We start from the raw sequence: 23,390 nt of genomic DNA on the forward strand, positions 1-23,390 counted from the left end.
TCTCCTTGTATTTCCTGACAGACTGCAGTTCCCCCTCTCCGCCAGCCTATCAAACTCCACTATGCAGTTTGCCAGTATAATTGTGGGATAGGACAGCAGCATGGTACAGCACAGACAGACAGAGACAGCCAGGACATTATTTTAGCAAATCTTCCCTGCAGCAAGCAGGCTAGCAGTCTAATGATAATGAATGAATGCATGACATGACGTGTATTGTGCTCTGAAAAAGAAAGGTCTCCATTCATAATGGACACGACCACCCCTCACAACGTTAACTCGTTCCCTATGTGTAAATCCGACATATAAAGCATAATTAATTATCTTCTATTATTGCCATTGGGATTGTCTGTCTTGTGTTTTTTGTTAGTTGTTAGTTTAGTTTTTTTCGTACTAGTAGTTTGTCAGTTTTCCTTTATGTCGCTACTAAAAATGCCAGTTAAAAGCCAAAAGAAAAATAAGATTGCTTGGAATATAGGCAAAAATATTAAAATCCCCCCCCCCCCCCTTCAAAGATGTGTCAAGTTTCTTTCCCCAAATTCTTTGAAAATAGCCTAAGAATAAAAAATACAAAAGGCAAATTAGATCCAGTGCTTTGACTGAAATATCACTGTTCTTCATGCAGGATTGTTCAAGAGCTCAGACAGGGACACATCCTTGGCTGTGTGTGTGTTCTGTACCATTGCACATGAACACAGCCCTGGGTGTGCAGTGCACTTAATTAACATGTCATGAATTAGACAACTCCCACACAAGCTGCAGCTAAACACTCAAACACACACACCTACAGTACAGCACTACATACAGGCATGTTTTTAATTAGTGTGGCGGGTGGGGGTGGGGCAGGGATTCCTCTGGGATTTGTGGGCACTCATTCTCATTCTGCCTCATGGAACTGACCCAACTTCTCTCTCTGGGGCAGATTCATCCGATTAACCCTTTGGACTTTTATTCCTTCTAATTTCATCTCATCTCGACATGTATATACGCGTACATACTGTATGCACGCACGCACGCAAAACCTCTGCAATACTAAATGCACACAAACATGAATGCTGCAAGTGTGCCTGCACACACACACACACACACACACACACACACACACACACACACACACACACACACACACACACACACACACACACACACACACACACACTGATATAGTATATATAGTATTGTTCATACATCCCACACATTGCTGAGACATTGGAGGGTGCATGTACTAGTGCTACTTGTATGTACATGTACTAGTATTTACTGAAGTGCATTTCATTATTACTGCACTATTACCACGATGGTAAACCGCAGCCAAAGCCAGTTGGCTGTAGGGCATCATATACAAGCACGATGACACACTCATTTTAAGCAATCAACAATACCAATGTCATCACATGCCAGAACAGATAAACAAAACATTGCAGACTAGGGTTTTTTCTATCAGTCATACAGTAATGTGACATGCAAAGGCCTGACTGAATACAAAATGTTCATGTCTCTTCACCAGACATTTTCTTTTTGACATTCATCAGTTTATGTGATTATTCCGCGCTACAGCCACCCACGGTCACAACTAGCCACAACATTTGAGTAACATTTTGAACATTAATGGTCTCAATCGCGTGAATCTTGTTTGCGTCCGAGCATAGGCATGGTAACACCCTGCCTGTCTGTGATTGGCCTACCGACACTGCCTGTCTTGACTGTCCTCCGAGGTGGATATACAGTAGCTATGCTGGATAGTCTGATGCAAGGTTATTCCGTGGTGGGAAATAATACAAGAGAACTATAACTTGTATTTTTGTAGAAGAGCCAAACTAATATTGTTTATGCCGTTTGCTTTGATGGAATAATTGATTGAACAACGTAATATGATTTGATTTGGGTGTGTTCTAAATAAAGTGATTACTTTATTCCAATGTCTCAACACACCCAAATCCAATCATATTACACCGTAATCAATTATTCAATCAAAGCAAATGGCATAAACAATATTAGCTTGCCTCTTCTACAAAAATAAAACTTAGTTACAAGGCTGCAGTCTGTTGTGCGTGCCAAGCTGTCATTCTCTTGTATTATTTCCCACCACAGAGTAACCTCCGGAGTCAAGACGGGCAGTGTCGGTAGGCCAAGCGCACCCGACCCCACTGTCTCAGAACGCGGGTGGTGGCCTGGTGGGCCCACATGGCAGAGAGGATGTGCCAACGTTACTTCTTCGGACTATGCCCACTGCCCGGCCGGGCTCCGTGGTAAGCCCGGCCACCAGATGCTCGCTCCGGGTAAGCGCCGAGTGGTTGAAAATGGCCAATCATCTATAACAATGAACACAATTGGCCGTATTCAGCCTTTCAGGGAGGGAAGCCAGGCAGGGAGAAGGATCTTTGTCCCTGCATGTAGTCCTACAGACTTCCCAAAACAAACTGGTCAGGCTAATACTTGGCCTCACTCCCCGAACCCACCTCACCCCTGCCCAGGGTTGACGACAGAGTACACTACAGCATCTTGCAATGGGTCTGGTGAGGTCCACAAGATTCGATACACCACCAAGATACCCATGTACCTGTCTAAATACTTCCTTAATGTCAATGAAGTCCACACCCACAACACCAGAGGGAGCTCAACATATGCAACCCAGATTTGGCACAAACAAGGGACTAAATTCATTTCGCTCCTATGCCACCAAAATGTGGAATGCCCTATCAACGGTCATTAAGACATGCGAATCCCTTCATTCCTTCAAAACCAGTTTCAAAGGGCACCTACGGAAGGCTGCAATTCGAAACTGGCCCCCCCGTAAAATCTGAATCCCCCCCACCCACCCTTTTCCCCCTCACTGTATATGTTTTCCTTTCCCTTTTTACCTCCTTTATGATGATTTCCTGTTTTTTGGCTATATAGAAGTGTATGTCTCTAAATGTTATGATGAATTGTTCAATCAATCAATCAATTAATCAAGAAACAGTCTGTGATGGAGTAAAACGGAGCACTATGTCCACCCAGCGGGGGGTATTATTTCCACTATTTGTTGTCTGACAAAGTATATAGGGCTTAAAATGCCCCACCCAACCCCCCTGTGTTATTTTTACAAATCGAACCCTGACCTGAATAATTACGGTCAATAATGGTAGCAAACCACTTAGACAGCTGTTGCTGCTGCCTCAAGGCAGACATCAAACAGAGTGGGCTGACATGGAAACAGCTGGACTCTGGTGGTCAACGGCCTATAATGCTCCATGAAAAGGAGTGATAGACATTACAGTAGTAATGTAAGCAGGATATGTGTCAGTGTGGACATTATGACCAACACATTAAAAATATCATATATCAAAGAAAGAATAATTTCATGTACCCAGCGAAAATGTATAGACAATAGACATTCTATCAATACATCAACTCAGTGGCCTTGTGGTTAGATTGTCTGGTTCAATCCCTGGCCGAGACATACTAAAGTAAAAAACAAAAAGTTACCCAATGCCCCAACTTCTTGGCAGTCGGCATCAAGGATTCTATTGGGGTTTATGTATACCTGCCACATACTAGCGTCATGTCCAGGGTGTACAGGCTGCATCACGCTAAGGAAACAAGAGATCTCCTGACCCATGGGCTCTTGAACTGTTGGTTCCCAAGGCTATTTACTTACGTACTTACTTAACGGTACTTACTTCACTCAGTACGTCAAGGCCGTCAGAAAGGCAGCAACTTTAATGACTATTCTGCTCCGTACAGTCAAACAATAGTTAGCCCCAATTGAAACATGTTGCCGTCGTGATTCCATTTTCTCGTCTCAGACATTTGCTCATCATGGCCGTCTAGCCAAGCATTGGCTGCTTTAAAGCAGAAAAAAGAACACGTTCAACACAGAGGTTAGAGACCATCCTGTCTTCAGCCACTGAACCACACAAACTCTAGCGTCCCTATTCTGTCCATTAAATAATATTAAATAACATTCAGCGAGAATAGCCAATCTGCTATTTTTGGTGAAGAGATTTGGTGTCAAGGAGGAAAAGAGGTACACACACTACTTGGGGTTCCCTGGTCAACAAAGTATATATGGTTTCCCCCTGGCCAGCCGGGGCGCCTGATGGAGGGGAAAGGAACTGGTTGGAATAACGTGTTCCTTCCACGCGCTACGTCCAACCAGGGAAACTCCCCCTGTCAGGTGTAAAGGAGCAACTTGGACACTCAGGCATAAAGGAAGCATGAGTTCAAGTCCGTTGCTCTCCCCTTGTCCCCCATATATGGGGACTAGGTTGGCGGAGGGTGTGTAGAGCCCAGGATCACATTAGATGTTTGACACAGGGGTGAAAACTGGGTTACAAAATCGTGGGATAAAAAAAAAAGTTAAAAAAAACCCAAAGTATATATGGTTTAAGTTGTTAAGAACAATTTCTTCCTTTTTATTGTATGATGGTGTCGCGACGATGTCGCAGCACGATCGCTCTTAACGAAAAGAAATATTTGGAAAATCAGAGATTTGACATTGACATGGTTGTGCCAGGTTGTGGTCAATACACAACACACACACACAGGAGGGGAAAGAAATGCCTCTTTCAGCACCGGTCCGCGAGTCAACGGGCCGTTTAGCACGGTTCACTGAACTTTCTCTGTAGTGTTACGCTAAGTGGGCATTTAAAAACATTGTGGGGAGCTGGAAGGCAATGCTTTACATGGTCTCTACATGCAGTGCGAGGACCTGACCGTGGCTCCTGTCTGAATCACTTGAGAAAACACGAGGACAAACACGGTTATATGGTACAGTTGATGAGTACTGTATAAAATGTTGTGCAAAAGTATTACGCAGTATAGCCTAGTAATAAGCAGACGGTACATCCATGATCTATACGTATAAAACAGCAGAGGTCACATACAGTATAGGTGTGTCAAAATAAACACACTTACCCAGTTAGAAAAACTGCTCTGGTGGACAGAACGAATTAAGCAAATACAATCAATCAAGGAAGGATGTCCTATCTCAGAAATGTACAGGTTGTATTCACAGCAATTCAAATGTAATTTGACTTCTATATAACTGGTCCTCACTACTCAGGATTTTTGCAGTGTACTCTGCCTGCTGTGTGTTATATATATTATATACTAGAATTTCGCGGCCGCTCATCCCAGAGTTACTTTGCCGCGCACTATGGGAAGAAGGAAATTGCGGGAGTTGACTCCACATGTAGTAACGGATGGGTTATTAGTTATTATTATGTGTCCTTATTAGTGTAGTGTAGTCGTGTAGTCAACACATTATGGCTCATACACACTGCCCGGAATTTGCTCCGATTATGCTGTCGGGGAGCATTTTTGGCGCTGGCCGACAAAACCCCTGATCTGACGTTACTGGTAGATCGTGATCTACCTTTTGGGCACCGCTTAACCCAACCTTTTTTGTCCCAGGGCACACTTTTCATAGCCTAAAAATCTCGTGGCACACCTAGATATACGGTTTGTGTACACTGTATATATACCGGTGTGTATATATAGTAAATATATATAGTAAATATATATATATATATATATATAAATACATATAGAATATTAGTGGTCCATGACATGAAAATGTTTGAGAACCACTGCTGTAAAACAACATTGGACAATGATGTTTGACAGTCAGCAATATTGTTGCTTATTCTAGATTTATTTTCTGACTTGATCTGGCCTGTTAACATTTTCATAGTCCTGGTTGCTTGTTTCCCTCTCAGTCAATGTGGCAACCCTGGTCAATGCTGTGTTGACTGTTCTGTATGATGATTTAGCTTAGCACAGCTAGGAGGATGCAGCAGGCTGATGCCGTCATGTTTAACAGTATTTTGCGCAATTTATGTCCCCGAATTTATGGATATGGACTTATGGCTCCATCGCTGCCTCTTTCTTTAGTAGAAGTAGAAATTTAACGTGTTGCTGACTGTTTACCTCCCTCTCACACGCACGCACGCGCGCGCGCGCGCACACACACACACACACACACACACACACACACACACAGCTGACGTCCTCTCCCACCAACGTCAGCTGTTCATTTATCTCCTTATTCATACACGCTTTGAGCTGAGAGAAGCTATAAAGCGCCTTTTAAATATGACAATGCTGTATATATATATCAGCTGCACAGTTCAGGCAAGTGTCTGTGGCATATGTAACTTTAACAAAATAGGTTTGACAGCGGGGTAGACACGGGGTAGTGTTGTGTGTGTGTGTGTGCGTGCAATCAGAAGTACTGGCAGTAGCGAAATAACAAACGCGATCTGTCTAATCATAGTAGTTACTAGGCACAAACCAAGTAGTTTCTAAGAACAATGTTAATGTAACTAAGACATTCGCTGAGCGACCTATATTTTAAATACAGAGATTTAGAAGGAATAAGCGAAATGGTGAGGCGACTATAGGTAAGGTTTCGGATCCATAGGGGAGATCACATTACAGCAGCCAAAGAGGGAGGGGGGGGGCTGAGAGCTAGTGACGGGTGTGGCTTGGTTGAGTTGGTTGAGTTTTCATTGGCTAGTGGCCACATGGGCACATCTTTTCATTGGCTATGGGCACATCTTTTCATGGGCACATCTTTTCATTGGCTATGGGCACATCTTTTCATTGGCTAGTGGCACATCTTTTGCACCACGTGACAACTTCTCCAATATAGAATAGATATCATGTCATTTGTTTGCAGATTTGGCACTTTTTTGCACATTTGGTGATCTGTATTCACTCATTCATTGTGTGCACTTTGCTCTTTATGAAATGCATTGCCTTGGCTTTCCGTACATAGAGCAACTTGCAGTTAAGGATATATGCTGCGTGAGGCACTCTCTTGAGTGTTCAGAGTCTCCTGAGCAGCCCTTGGTCAGCAAAATGACTAACACTAGACTAGACAGACTAACATGTGATCTCAGGACTCCACACAGCATTGCTGTGGCTGCTGTTTACTGAGGTACTTTGTTCCAGTGGGCAGGAAATCACCCGCTCTGAGCATTAATTAAGCCTTAACCTTGAGCCTAGTTTGACCCAGCCTCATGACGTCCCTGGTTGTCTCTTCCAACAAGCCGAACAAGCGAATAAACAACAATTCCCCACTGCCCCCGACTGTCCTCAGCTTTAGTCTCATCTAAGTACTTCTCACTCTAATGTTCTGTTCTTACACAATCGTTCCATTGTTTACTACACATCAACACTGTGGCCCTTGCACTCTGCTCACTAATAGTAGCTTGCTCTGGATAATAGTTTCAGTTTAACCACTTGATTTGGGCATGTCAATATATGCAAAAACTGTATATATATTATATTAATAGAAAGGTCAAGCATCTAGTTAACAACACTTTGCTATGAAACGCACTGTAAGGTTGTAGATCGGCAATTTTCTATTCATCGTGCAAATATACTGTAGGGCTTAAGTGGCTGAAAATGTTAAATGTATTACTGTCTTTAACCAGATGTTTCTCAAAAAAGTGTCATAATGCATGATGTTGCAGTCAGTCAGTCACATGGATATATCTGACCTCTATGAGGTTATTTCCTCTTATTTTACAAGATGTGAAAGTTATGACCATAGGGAGGAAACTTGGATGAAGAACTGGTTCCAATGTTTCCATATGATTCTCTCATGAATATACTGTACAGCATTAACCTACTTTAAAAAACTATGAATAGAAATGTTCATAAGTAACAGAACGGAAGACAAAAGAGGTTTGAGAATAAACGTAATTGTTCCATTAATACATAGTCCTCTAAATGAATTGGAATAATGAATTAATTTGTTCTTTAACCACAGAACACACAAAATGATATGCAAACATAACATTAGGTGGAATAGCTGATCTACTAGCTCACAATTGCAGCCTTGCGGCACGCTGTTGTGAGCTTGAAGATGAACTATTTTTGCTATTTGATGTACAACGTCAACATTTACAAAGAATATTGGGTTTAAATGGTGAAAAACCTCAAGACGTTTCTGTACACGTGAAACAGACACAAGCAGCTGGTACTGAAACGCTTCATCATAACAAGTAAAATGCCAAGAAAGTCAGAGAATCACTAAGCGTACCTACATCATTACAGTGATCTAATTGCCGGTGCTGCCGCTAGTGTAAGAAATCTGGCACTTCATCAACACATAATTACATTGAAGCATGTGTCCCTAACAAATGTGGTGAGTCACCCATGTGATTCAATTAAAAAACAGGTCCGGGCTCGCATTCCTTACCATCCCTGAGGTCTGCTGGAAAATAATTAATGTTCCAGAAAAGGCACTTCTTTAAAAATACACCATATAATCGTGTCAGTTTGTCTTTTTGATTAGCACACGCCGTACACTGGGTTCCCCAATTAATTTTCCTCAAGGGCCATATTTTGACTAGCGTACCAGGCTGGGGGCCGAGTCTGCATGCGCGAGGTCGAGGTCTTGCCCTGAAAACTCATTTTCAGGGCAAGACCCCATTTGAAAAGGATGCCCAGTTTGACATGCATAGGCTACTGACCCCCATTTAATGCCATTTATATCTGGGACCCTTATAAAAAATAAAAAAAAACATTTTTTTTTTTGGGAAATTCTTTCATGGGCCACAAGGGGGCGCTCTGTGGGCCGCAAATGGCCCGCGGGCCGCCTATTGGGGAACCCACGGTACAGGGTCGGAGGCACTGTAATAATAGGTGTTATGATGTAAAAGTATCTCTCCATTCACTGTCATTACAGTGTCTGTGTGCACGCTGTGCCGTTTGTTCTAGGGGTGAGGCGAATTTGCTTAATCAGTTCAGGAAGGGAAATTGAAGTGACAAAAGTAGAACTCAATTGCTGAGCCTGATCAGACTTAGACTTCCATTATAAAATGTAATATTTCATATAATGTTAAAAGTAGTGTAAATGATATTTTTGGCTAAAAGATTTTTTTGTTAAAAAGGTTAAAGCTCTATATTCTGAAAGCAATAATTGCTATAGAGTGTTTGTTCCATAACAGAAGTTTCCCCGTCTGTCCAGCTCTATAATAAACAGAACATATATTTTCAGTTGTGTTGCCAGTTTCAGCCAATCAGTGTGAGTGTACCCATTTATCAGCTTCAGTTTTTATATAGTGTTCCAGATTCCAATTTTTGGAATGCTCATTGTTCTTTTTGTTTCATCACTTTCAATTTCACCTGTGTATCTTGTATGAGTTCTCTGTCTTGACAGAATACAATTGGTATCTCGACCTGAATATCATTTTCTGTTATAAAGAGCTGGAGAGACAGACTATAGCAATGATTGCTATCGGGAAATAGAGCTATGTAACCTTTAAAGAAAATGCAGGTTGAGAATCACAGTTCTAGACAGCTAGACTCCAACAGAGTAAGAAAAGGTTGTTATATTCAATATACTAAAAAAGCGATCGAAACTAATGGCATTGATGCAATCCTGGATCAGACCTTTAAGGTCTCTGCACACTGAGCGCGTTTTTCGGATTTTTAGCTGCGTTTCTCCATCGGTTTTCCGAAAAACGCGTCCAACAGTGTGCAACCACCTTAACCCCCTGAACCCCAGCATGCCTAGTCCGAGGTGAACATTTAGTTATGTAGCAGATATAGTTTGGTGAAGGTATTTGGTGTAGAGGGAAAAAGGGACCCTAGTATAGACTCCCAGGGGACTTCCATCAACAAAGTATAGGGATTAAGTGGTAAAGCTACACAGCAAAACCCAGAGCAGTAATTGAACTAATTGAGGGAGTGTAAAACAATGAATTGTTATACTCTCAGAGTAAACCCATTAAGACCTGAGGCCGATTCTACAAATGCCATATATATATATATATATATATATATATATTTTTTTTTAAATAGTAAAATCTAAAATTACAGAGATGCTTTCCCAGTTTGAATGGGTTAATATTAACGCTCTGGATTTAATTGTACTGTCACCTGCTTTCTGGCTCTGCTTGCTGTGAAGGGGGGGCTCCAGTTGGGTAAGCGTGCAGAGATCATGTGCCAAATTAACAGTCCGAGTCTGACACTGTTCTGGCCCAATGTTCCCAAATCAAAGCAATTTACCTGAGGAACAGTCTAATCATAACGCCTCACCTACTGGGACCCGTTGCACTAATAGTTCTGCCTTTCAAGTAAGTCATTAGCTGCTGTCACACACTGTGATGCTTGAATGATTTGGATGTCTTGTTTCCTCAGCTCTCGCATGTTTGCCTTTCACTTCCTTGTCACCAAATGAACATTGCGTTGTCCGGGTGCTGTGGCACTGACCTTTGGTCCTCTTAAATTTTTGTTTAACCACTTTCCATCTGGCGTCCCTAATTTTGGGCACATCATTACATACTACATAGGCGAACGTTTTCAAAGATCTTAAAAAAAAAGAAAGATAAATCCAAAGCACTGGCAGACAACAGGCTTACTGTAAGTGTTGTGTAGGGATTAAATGATTAAAATAAGTCTGTTTGGCTGTCAGTTAAAAGCCTAAACTAGCAATAGTGTAACTGTATGAAGGACATTTTGTATGATGGCAATGAATACTCCTCAAAAACGTTTGATTGAGCCATTGAACTGTCTAGCCATCGAGCTGTCTAGAATGGATCCTTAAGGCCCAGTTTTAGGTGATAAGGTAAAGGTGACCACTGAAGAGCAAAAACTACACACTACTACTACTATACAACATGACGTCACGCCACGGTGGTAAGTGATTCACCGCTCACCCAAACATCTCTCTGTTTTTATTAACCACTGTTTCGGTGGTCACCTTATCACCTCAAACTGGTGTATGAATAGGCCTTTATGGACACATTTTTGCACTGTCAAGAGTTGAATTAACACACAACTTCCCTGTGAAGTGTGCATGTGAATATGAATGTGTAAGATCTCCACAATATAGGCATCTTATCTCTGAAAATCATAAATTCTGTCAGTATTTTCTAACCTTTGGAAAGCTGTAGTATAATGATTGCACCCTTCAAGTGCTTGCAGCGGAAACATTTTTAGACCATGGCATGGGAGGGGCAGCACATGTGTAGTGGCTCACAAATACAGTAAAAGGGTGGTTAATACTTAGTTACGTGCTGGTGTCGCACAGCGAAAATAGACAATCTACAAACTCACAATGCGTCACAGGCTCACAGTCACAGCAAGCCACACGTGTACTGTATAAATCAGGCATAACGGTATAATTCCTCCCTTCCTTATCGTTGCACGGCTTACTGTTGAGACCGGTGCCATCTCAGTGGAACGTTTGCAATTCTCAGCATCCTTCATTTAATTTTAGTTCATTTGAAAGTCATTTAACTTTGCAGTTACTGCTGATCAAAGTAAGAAGAAGCAGCTTGAAACTGCTTATGGCAATCATCCATATTTATGTGTGCACGCACGCACGCACGCACGCACGCACGCACACACTTGAACCACTTTCGTAAATTTGCAGCATGCTCTGAAAAACACCCAAATACAAAGTTAAACACAACATAGAACCAATAACTAGAACTAATAAGCATGTTAACATAACATGGATGTAGATGGCAATAAATATCTCTATCACTTCAACACGCAACATTCTTCTCTCATCCTTCCTTGTTAAGCCAACCATCAAAATAGGAAGATATACATAATATAAAACAGAACAGAAAGAATCATTCTGGAAACGGAAGAAAAGTACAGCAAAGTGTGACTGTCTCTCCTTAGCAATGTTCCAAAGAACAGGATTGATACCAGTCCAGCACATTTCTTGGCAGGAAACAAAAGCGTCTGCACAATAGCACTTATGGGGACTTCAAAGAAATCCCAGCGGCCTGGAACTGGCCCCTTACTCAACAACACTAAAAATACCATTGCGATTGTCGAGGTGCCATCTCAGAGGTCTGTAACTTTATAAGGCAAAGACAACGCCATCCTACTGTCAACTTGTGTCAAGTGACTGGGCAATACTGGGAAGATAACAGTCTTTAGTTCCAACCATCTTATCTCTGTCCGACTAGATTGAGCCGTACATGTTATCTCCTCGGGCCCTGTGGCTTTGATGGACGTAAACGGTGAAGTCACATGTCAGGTTCAGCCCGTGGCTACCTGGGCAAAGCTACTGAAGGAGAACCTCTCACCTGCCACTTTTCTGGCAGCCAGGCCGGGTAGTAGTGTGTAATCATGGTCATGCAATCCTAGTCGTGGTCATACATCATGGATTGAAATGCTGTTGAGCATTTGATGGTTGATTTGCTGGAAATATCAGCACTATCTCTAGATCAACACGTATTCGTAATTTGATTTTTGTGTTGTTTTTCCAGCAACATGGCAATAAAGGACATGATCGTGTTACGTTGTGTAAATAGTAGTGCAGTAACAATCATATTACTTGACGAGGCGTCAGGTTTCATGCAAAGTTGACAGCTTTTTTGATCCCTGGCGTTACAGAGGAAATGTGTCCCATGGAATCAACAACAACAATAATGAACTGAATGAGCGGTATTCTTTACACATTTTTATACTAAAGAAAGCCATACCCACATTCAGCCTGGCCTCTCTATTTTAGGCATACCACAATAGGCCAAAATTGTCCGAAATCATTTCTCAGAATTCCTTTTCAAAACGTTGTGAAGATAGCATTGAGCTTGTAGTTTGGCTGTTTTAGCTATTCTTCAAAATTGATAACATAGGGCTTAAAGCGGCACAATGTAACTTTTCTTTAATGAATAACATTTTATTTTGTCCAATCTGTATGGTAGAGTATGTTAATACAATGTAACGTATAAAATTGGGGTGTTTTTCCCCCTTTCTTTCTTTTTCGTCTCTGTTCTTCTATTGAGACATTTAGATTGGGTCAAAGGTAGACACAGGATCTTTATTTTGACCTGATGGACAAGATTAAATGTATCCCCTTATAGCAAGGGAATGGTAAAAATGTCAGCACTTGCACAGGAAACGGGGTTCAAATCCGGGGTAGAAGAGGAAGGTTACCTAGTGCAGCATGTTTTTAGTTCTCTTCTAGCTAGTGGGTACACAGCAGTAAAAGCACCTTTTCCCCCCTCTAAGAATGTAGATTTTTCAACCTTTGCATACCAGATCACTAAATCACGATAGTGACAGAGATTTAGAGACCGCCTCATCTGACCTTTAACCCGAGTCTCTCACACATGGCCAAACCATATCCTACAAACATAATATCCTCTCAGTACAATGGCAGGAGTATCACTCATGATTATTAATGAGACAGTAATAATCGATTCAAATTCCGCCAGGGTGCGGTCGATAGCATTGATACCATTACCATTACAACACAGCAAGGTTAAGTGAGTTCTTCTCCCATGCAGGACATATTAACTATACAGCGATATTACTCAATTTAAGAATTTCTTGCTATTTGAATGGTCTAAAACACTTCAATCAATATCTGTGTGACCATAAACCTCCCTGGCCTAAGTGCCCTTAAGCAAGAAGCCACACAAGTCAAACTTGTGACGTTACAGAGGAGTCAGGATATAATCGCTCTCAAGAGAACACTTTGGAAAAGATGGCAGAGAAGAGCACCAAGGGCCATTTTCTTTTAACGATAAGCATACATTATTGAATGCGGGACTGACAATATGACAATAGCATTATTAGGAATTTAGGATCGTTGACATGTACCAGTCAAATCATTCTGCGAGTTTATAAAACCCACAACTCTAGAACTGTATCTATACGTTAAGACAGAAGTGCCAAGTTCAGAGTCAGATTAAGATTTCTGAATTAAGAAGTGGTGTATGGGTCCCCAGAATGTCCAAAAGTACTGGGTGGCCATTGCTCAACATCTACAGGGAGGTGTGTGCATCTGTCATCATGATCTCTGGTATATTCTATCGGTGACCCTTGAACATGATGTCCCGTGGACTTTACCCAGTCTTATCACTCCAAGGTCTTGCACTGTACGTTTAGCTTCATAATTCTACCTCATAAATCCATTAAAAACTACTGAACAGTAGGAAAACATGTTAATAGAAGAAGACCCTGCCTGATTACTCAAGAGGTTGCCCTCTAGTATCCTCAGAGCGGCACACAGGAAGAAATAACGGACAAACAAATGGCTGTTTTAGTTACAGAATCATAATAGTCAGTCCATGCAGCAAACCTAATTGGGCTCATAGTCCTGTACTCTGTTGTACAGTTGAGGATGAACGCGCCAGAACAATAAAGACCATTCAGTCCTTTTGATCCCCTGACAGAATTTTAGCCATGACAAGAGGAAACACATGCTGAGAGGACTTCCACTTTCCGATGTGTCTGCTTGCGCCAGAAAACTTTTTTTATCAGGTGAGTGTGAATGAGTGTCTGTGTGTGTGTGTCAAGGAAAACAGGCTCTGCTTGATCAGCGGTTTCAGGAACAGAAGGAGCTCAGAGAGAAGGAATTGGTTAACAGTGGAAAGTGCTGATATCGACATATCGCTATCTATCGCCACACGCAATCAGCAACTTCAAGGACCCTCAGAACATATTATGTCATGTCACAGTCACAGACATAATTTATGCAAAGCTATAGCACTTGATCTCATGTCAAGCTGGCCTGTGTGTGTCAAAATACAGTGATAGTACTACTACTTACACACACAAATTATTGTTTATGTACACACACACACACACACACACACACACACACACACACACACACACACACACGTGTTCATTTGTCCATTTGTAACTGTCTCTGAAGTATACTCAACTCTGTTTACTCATTGTTACAAATAACCCTGAGGATTTTACTGTGTCCGTGTCTCATTCATTTCAATACATCCCAGTGTCATAACTTCCATAACTGACTTACAGTAGTTGGTACTCACCATTTAATGTCCCATGTGATGACCAGGAGGCAGGAGGATACAGGCAGGTTTCAAATGGGTTGAAGCGGTTTGACAGACCGCAGACAATGACAGATAAAGTGAAACAACAAACAAAACACAGTTTAATTGTTACAACAAAACAACGTTGTTGTTTTTTATTAAACGTGAACAATAACTTTAATGTTATGGCTAGTTTAAAAGTACAATTCATTCATTGTGCAACTGTGTGGCCGACAGCATAGTGTAGCCTACAACACATCTGTAATACTCGTAGCACACCACTGTGTATGGAAACAAGAAGCGACATAAACATTGTAGTACAATGGGACTTTTACCTGACTTCTTCAAAAGAAAACGAGTGCCAGCACGATCCTAAACGTCCAAAAAGTGCCTTGAGGAGGAGGAATCCCGACACTGGGGTGGCCCGAAGTCCCAAAACAACAGAAAGGACTTGACACCTGTGTGCGTGTGCCTTCAGTGCCCTGGCCTCTCTCTCTCCCTCTCTCTCTCTCTCCCTGCAGTTAGAGTAAAGTTAATCCCGCCCCTCTGGAGTAAAAAAAACTAACACACCCGCCGCCCACAACGACATCCTCACACTGCCACCTAGCGGTTATTTGCGGGAAACTGCCATTCGATGCAACCACTAGATGGCCATGCTGCTGAACACTTGTTTTGGGAATGTCATCACTCATCAAAGCAGCGACATAAATCATAATAATAATAATAATAATAATAATAATAAAAATAATAATAATAATAATAATAATAATAATAATAATAATAATAATAATAATAATAATAATAAAAATAATAATAATAATAATAATAATAATAAAAATAATAAAAATAAAAATAAATGTTTTGAATGGGGCTTTATAAGTGCTTCACCTGTAATAAATAAAATACCAAGCCTGGGAATATGGAATCATATGCTTCACCTTCACCTGTAAAAAACAAACAAAAAAACAAGCCTGGGAATATGGAATCATATTTCTTCTAAAAAGCATTATTGACCCACACAGCTAGATGAACTTGAGTATGTATGCCTTGTTATAAGCAGTGCTTTTAACTTTTTGTACTCAAAGACGCTTTACAAAACCTAGATAAAAAACTATAATAAATAAATATGAGGATCAGGTGTCATTTCAGGGAAAGAAACACTACAGGGTGGCAATCAAGTGACGACCTAAACCCTATTTAAAAAGCAATAGCAAAGATAGATGATCTAAAAGCTCACTATGCATCCTGAGATTGTAGACTGTCTATTTATTTTAACTATTTATGACATGCCCAAAATAGTGATGCCTGGTTGACAGAACTGTGAATGAATGTGTCTCTCTAACATGTGTCACATGTATCATGCAATTGAGATACATTCCTCACCGATCTGCAAAAAAATGAAATATATGAAACAATGAAAATATGTGTAAAATAACAAAATCCTTCATTTATAATTTTTTTACTCTGAGAGTATGCAAATGGCCCCAAATTGACCCGTAACCGGTCCATTTGGTTCCATGTGTATGCGCTCAGTTAGGAATAGCACTGAGGATTTTATTGTATGAATTACATCAGAATTGAACCCCTTTCAATCGTTCAATGTCACGGATCAGATTTGCATTATCAAATGTCTTTTTGTGCTAAACCCACCAAGATGTCTGTAAGTAACCTCAGTTCAGTCGATTACATTAAAGGAAATATATCATACAGCAGGTGTGTTACAGTAATGTTTATTTAACAGTGTGCACAGAGTGAAGACCTTATCCTGAAGGTCTCAATCATAAACCGAACGTCTACCTGAGATTCAGTTCAGTTTAGCTATTCACACAGTATTCACATAACAATGTGGAGAAAAACAGATCTAATCTAAGCTTTCTGTCACACATTCCAATGCTACAGTACACATCATGTCAAACAGTACAGTAAAGTAGTAGAGCTTTCTGTTTTCTTGGCAATACAGATCTAGTTTCTGAAGTTGCCCTATAAAAAAGAGAGGTTGTTTCTTTATTTTCAAATCAGATCAAACAATATTTTTGTTCCACTTTCTTCCTTGTTTTTTTTTAAGCTAAATCTTCTTACCATTCTGCTGTATTGCTCTTGCTACATTGAAAAAAATATAAAAAGAAGAGAGTTAGGTACATCTGAAGATCTGAATATTGAACTGGGCATGTGGTATTTATAAAGAGCCTTGTGTATTTATAAAGAGCCTTTTGTGGCTATGCTTCAATAGTCTTTGTTTCCTACCCGTGACAACCTAAGGGCCAGTATCTCCTGATCATCATCAGCAGTAACCAAAGAAGAGAGGAAGGAAAGAAACAAGCAAACAAAAATAAAATAATCTCAGAGGCTCATCAGTTTATCAGTCTAAATCCTAATTTATGGTCTGTTGCATGACAGTGTTGCATGCTGAAAAGATTCAATATACAAGCTAACAATGTGTCACAAAAGCAAGGCGTTGTATATTGGCTATTTTCGGCATGCAACATCGTCGTACAACAATCAGATTTAAGGTTCTGCTTAGGTGCTGGGGGTCACCAGAACGGTCTCTCCCTGAGGTTCTATTTCTTCCACTGCTGCCGCTGCCGTCATTGCAGTCTCCGCTGCTGTTGTCACCTCTATTTCCTGGTCAGAGACTAATAAGGAGGTGTCCGTGTCAGTGGCATCGAAAGACTCGCCCCCGAGGTCAGCCAGTTTGATGTAGCCCTTACTGTTGGAACGCTCCAGGCGAGGACAGCTGAAGCGCCTGCCCCTGTCTCCTTGCCGACCCGTGGACACTGACAGGCTACAGCGCCGCACAGACCTCGGCTGATCTGTGAGCGAGTTGAGCGACAGCCGTGACCCCATCGCCCTAGCGGCGGGCGACGGCGGAAACAGTTGCATCTGTGCTTCCTCTTGTCGTTGCTCGCCCGCTTCGATGGCTGCCGCCATGTCATGGCGCTCTTGGGGCAGGCAGGGGTCCGTCATCGAAGGTTCCTTTTCTTCATCTGCCGCCACAGTGGCATGGCTTCCGCCAGCCTGCACGTTTACATCATCTTTTGCACAGATGGCGACGTCCCCGATGACCTCTCCGCCAAGACGCTGTGCATCGGCCTCCGTCCTCCCCGACTCCTCCACCTCAAGGTTATTCAGTTTGATGACTGGGAGTGTAAATGCATTGACGGAGGAGGAGACGATGGAGGTGGTCCCCCACTGCCGTGGCTGCGGAGTGTGCTCACCACTGTTGCTGTGGTCTCTGTAAATGCTGTAGACAGTATCTGTGAAGGTCTGGATGTCCCTGGACCAGCTCCGTGGCCTAGCAGCCAACGACGGGCGTCTGTACGCCTCGTCGAGTCCAGTGTTAGGCCAGGAGCCGCGAGCGTGCATCGTGCTGGCGCCGTGTGGTCCGGGCAGGCCATCGGGGCTCCTCGACTGAGTGTAGTTGACCAAGCCGTTGAGGGGCGAGTACTCCTTCGACCGCACACTGTGCAGGTCGATGACGGTGGAATAGATGTCCCTCAGGTTGATGATTTTGGTTTTCTTGTCGCGGTTTTCGTGGAGGACTGCGTTGGCGCAAATAAAGAGGAAGATGCCGATTCCCATCACCAGTGGGCCAAAGACTTTCAGGTTGTCCGAGTACAGGTAGGTGTCCAGGAACTCACACAGGAATCCACAGGAAGGAGAAGCATTGAGCAGGCTGCTGTTGGTGGCGTGACTCTCGTTGAGTGACACCTCCCGGTCCTGGGTGAGCTGATTCCCGCTCCAGTTGGAGGACACAGGCGGAGTCTTGGAGTAGCTCATCCAGTTGGCCCGGTGCATGCCGGTTCTCCTGCGCTCCTGGTACTCCTTATGGTTGGGACTGGGCCAGTAGCCCAGGACGGCCATGGATATTCCCACCATGAGAATCATGATGCCCACGGCGGCCACCAGGCCTGCCACCGAGCACAGGTTGAGCTTTCCCTTCACCACCACCACGTCGTTCTTCTTCCTCTTCTTGAGTTTCCTCTTCCTCTTGTTCTCGGCTCGGTTCTTTGCGCGCAGTGAGTCCTGGCGCCGGTTCATGCGCAGCAGGCCGCCTGTGGCTATCATGGTGGTGACTGGTCAGCTCTTCTCTCAACCTGGCAGAGGAACAGAACCGGAGAGATGTTAGGTGAAGAGATTGGTGGGTTTTTTTCTTATTTTCTCTCCTTCTTTTAATGTTTTTTTAATTACCGTTTGTTTTTATTTTACTGCAGGGTGAAGTCCTGAATAAATTTCCCTACGGGTACATAAAATAAATCCATATCTTATCTAAGGCATCGCACAGAAAAATCTTGAGTGTTACATTTAACTGAACACTCTGCAAATGCTTTGTAAGACACTACAGATCAGTTCAGTTCAGTTCACAAAGAGGACACACCACCCCTAAACCAAACTTAAAGATGCAACAGACCTTCAGACTATAGACTGACTGTTTACTGTGATATATGTGTATGTACAGTGTACGCATGCATGCACACACACGCACACACACTTGATTTGAGTTGAAGTAGTGAGAACCGAACATGATGCCCCTGATGCCCCTTAGTGTCCCTGTATTACAGTTCTGGCCTTTTCTTTTACAGCAAGTGGTCGTGTACGTGTGTGTAAATGTTATGACGTTGGTGGTATACAGTATAGTTCTGTTGAGGCCAGTTCGTTTCGCTGTTTTACATTTCTTTGTGGTGATCTGCGGTCCAACCACACAGTGATACAGGCTGCTGTCAGAACACACGCAATACAGTACAGTGATGGAAGTTCTCCAGAGAATTTGAACTCATACTGAACCTCTTGAGACGGCTCAGAAAGTACAATACAGTCTCTACAGGGGAGAGGCACATGAAGTACTTTCTCTTCTTTCTCTCTATACTGAGATAAAGCATGCTCTGCAACAGAAGTCATGATGAGCTGGATCCAAACGTCCATATGTTACAATCCGGTCTGTGACTGCTACAGCATGCGTTACGAGCATGTGGCATTCTGGGGCTTACCCCTGAGAGGGCATTAAGTCGATTGTCTAAAGAGAGCATAAGGCTGCTGACAATATAACACAACAAACGCTAACGCGCTTGCTGAGAGATTACTCATGATATCCAGGCACACTGCAGAGATTAGGTTCCTACTGTATTATATATTTTGTATGTGTGCATTGCACAAGCGCATTTATCATCACGTGGCAGATTAACAAACCCATTGCAGCCATCTGCCGATCTATAAATGCTATAACACGACAGAAAGGAAGACAAAACGTAAGTTGACAGTTGGGAACAATGGGCATCTATATTCAGCCATGCCGGTGCGATATCAGCGTATGAAAACGTAATGTGTGCAGACAGCAAAGCCAGGAGGCATGTTCTCTATAAAAATTGCACTCTCCTTAAATACCCCTCTCTATTCAACCTCCTCTCTCTCTCTCTCTCTCTCTCTCTCTATCTCTCTACCACAATATTATTTATTTTTTTTACCATTGTCTCTCTATAATGCAAGTCCACTATTTAAGCCTATACTTTGCCCTAAGTACGATTCAACAGCAATTGTAGATTGTAGCCATTCTACAAGCTCACAACACATCACATTGTGAGCTTGTATAGCTGCTATTTTTGCTCATTTTAAGGAAACAAAATACAATATTTTATAACCATTGCTCAAAATAGTAACACCAGGGTTACAGATAACCATGCCAGGCATTGAAACACTAGCATACTGTACCTAAGCTATAGATCCATTTGTCTGTATGCTGCAGCTGGAGCATCCCTCCCCTCTCCCATCCACAGTTTCAGCTTGCAGATGTTTGTATGTATGTGTTCCAGGCAGCTTTATGCTGCATGGCGTGATTACTCGGGTCCAAAGGGCACTGAAGCCGCTGACAGCTATTTTGAACACTCTCAGTCTCCTGATAAGTTCCAAGCACACAGGGTGAATTTTAATGTGGGGGATAAAGTCTGCATAGACTTGTCCTTGAATCTGCTGGTTACTGGTAGCTATAGGTGGCTATTTAATTTGACTAATCATGGCTAATTATGCGTGACTTAGGCCTCAGATTCATGAATAACTTATTCCACAAATTATTTTCGGAGCAGCAATTAGAGCGTCGTTTTCAAAGGATGCTTTGAGCATCCGCGTCGATCTCGCCCTCTCTGCAGCCCCAACGCCCCAAAACATGAAGGAGGAGCTTGCAGATGTTCTCAAGACCCAAGACAAGGTCCACGTTATAATTCCAACTGTAACTTGACTGCAGAGTCGCAGCACACCTGAGCGACAGCAGGCTAACATCAGAAGCCCTTGCTGTTACTTAACAGTCCTGCCCCTTGGGCACAAGCAAGTGAACCTAGACACTATTATACGTGATGTGTGGGCGGACCTCAGCAGTGTCGGGTGGTGGGCCGAGGCCGAGGTGGGTGTGGATTGTGGAAGTGTCAGGTTTCGCCTCTGTCCATGGTGCTGATAGACGGAAGCTTCAACTCCAAGCTTTGTCTAATAATAAAATAATCACTGCCTTTGGGGATGCTTTTCTCGCGGGAGAAACGTATAGAATAATTAACGCTTTCTCCGAAAATTAGGGGGTGGGGGCCCGGGGGGGGCGCGCGCATATCTTTCTGCAATGTTGCGTGATGAATCGACTGTTAATGTTATCACGCATCTGCTTCTCGTCAGTTGGACGGGGTCGTGAAACAAATACGAGCTGCTGTTGAGCTTGAGGAGCCCTGAAAATGTCCAGATCCATAGCCAGAACATCTGTCTCTACTACAAACCATAACACCGTATATAGGTCTCGGCAGCCATACAGGCAGATGATAAACATGCAAATCTCTTCCTGGCCGGTCTATAGAGCCCAACCATGTTTTCATAACTAATGCACACACTGCAACAACACGAAGCGAGTCTGATTGGGCTATAATCGTTTACATAAGGCAGGATTGCCAATTGAATTAGCCTATGTCTGCTTCATTCAATTTAATGGATGAATTATACTGACAGAAACATAAAAAGTTTTACTTAATCGCAAAAGAGTAGCCTAGAGTGCTGGAAAGGTGCAGGTATTTTTCCATCACTTGCTTAGTCTTAGAAGGGAGACAAAATTCAACATATTTGAAGTAGCCTAACTATCAAACGTCAATCGTTTTCTAATTTAATTAATTCTTTATCGTCCGTGTCTAATGACAGGAGTATAGGCTAGTTTACAGACCTCGCGCACAGCTCCTCCAAGTATTGATCGCCAATGTATATTCCAGATCAAAATAGCACATTTTCCAATTTTTCTCACACGATTTTAACAACCATGCCTTACCCCAATATCTATTATGCAATAAGCATTGTATAGTGACTCTCAAGTACAACCCTTAAAATGGATGTTAGTGCGCGGAATGGAAAATGCGACCATTCAACACAAAGGATACGGCTCATCGCTGTTGTAATGTAGTAGGGCTGAGCTGTTTCCCACATGTGGGAAAAGTAGAGCCGTAACAAGTCATAAATCCTTACCGGAAAATGTTCCTTGTCGATCAAGCGTCTTCAAAGGCGCGTCCATCTTCATGAACCGTGGCTGAGCCGTGCACATCGCGGTGCGCTGCGCCTCGCTGCGCCACTGTGGTGCCCAAGCTGGAAGAGTGCGCTCCACCAACTGAACACGCATCCCCGGCGAACGGCTCCGGGAGGGGCGGGACAACACCATCTACAGCGGAGGTGATTATTGGGCAGTGTCAAAATCACGTTGCCAGAATCATTGCATGCATGGTGCTGAAGACAATTTTGACATTTTCTAGTTTATGTAATAAAACTAAATATTTTTTTAAATCTCTGAACAAACAGTAGAGTAACCAATAAATGCAATCCTAATGTGCCTATATCCTATATATCACATAGGATATAGACTCACCATTTGACCAAAATTGCTGAGTGCATACAGAATTCAAATGAGGGAGAGGAGAGCCCATCCCAGTTTTCTTTGTATTCCATAATAGGCCTTTTAAAAATGTGCCTTTGTTAGGGTTGTGAGGTTAGAAACGGGCTTTTCCGTAAAAAATAGAAAATGAAGCCATGAAGCCGGCAATTTTCTGCTCAGACATTCAACCTTCTGTCCTCACAACCAGAGCTGCAAATGTAGCCTATACCATTTGTGTCCACAGTCCACACACATGTTTAAAAGAATCCCATTTGAGAGAACCCAGATGTCTCCAGACTGACTATGCATGCATGCAGGAGAGAACAGCTATAAACTGGGCATGATGGATCAAGTCCATAAATCCATGCCCTGGAGAGTTGACAGACATTTTGTGACCCAGAAATGCTTTTTGTTTATGCCATAAATTATTACCATATGGAACAGAGAGTTAATGTAAAAAGAACACATAAGTGTGATATAATCCATGTATTTTATACAGATGCTTAACGTGGAGAGTTGTGTTTAATCCTAGGGTGTTAACCAGTGCTCAGTATGTCTGGATTTGCATCCATGCATGCCACTGTATAGATCTACGATTATGCAATGAAAAAGAAAAAAAGAGGAGACAACAGATGTTCTGGTCTGGAGGGATTCAACATATGATGATCATATTCCTAGACATGTTCCTAGACATTCTCCTTGTACATAATAGTGTTTTGCATTTGTTGATGACATGTATTTTTACGCCATGTTAATGAATT

The 23,390-nt window shown here is 42.4% G+C and overlaps 1 protein-coding gene across 1 annotated transcript; it reads right to left on the bottom strand.

Moving 5' to 3' along the window:
• Window positions 1–17,241: 17,241 nt before the first annotated feature.
• Window positions 17,242–22,317, bottom strand: LOC310870015 (transmembrane protein 200C-like). The gene is made up of 2 exons (XM_083781022.1): window positions 22,230–22,317; window positions 17,242–18,847 (listed from the first exon to the last, which is right to left on the bottom strand). The coding sequence occupies exon 2, from the start codon at window positions 18,816–18,818 to the stop codon at window positions 17,271–17,273; it is 1,548 nt and encodes a 515-aa protein (XP_083637148.1). The 5' UTR covers window positions 18,819–18,847; window positions 22,230–22,317; the 3' UTR covers window positions 17,242–17,270.
• Window positions 22,318–23,390: the final 1,073 nt, after the last annotated feature.

The sequence above is a fragment of the Protomyctophum parallelum genome (genome assembly GCF_964188405.1).
Source record: "Protomyctophum parallelum genome assembly, chromosome: 14".
Lineage (NCBI taxonomy): Eukaryota > Metazoa > Chordata > Actinopteri > Myctophiformes > Myctophidae > Protomyctophum > Protomyctophum parallelum.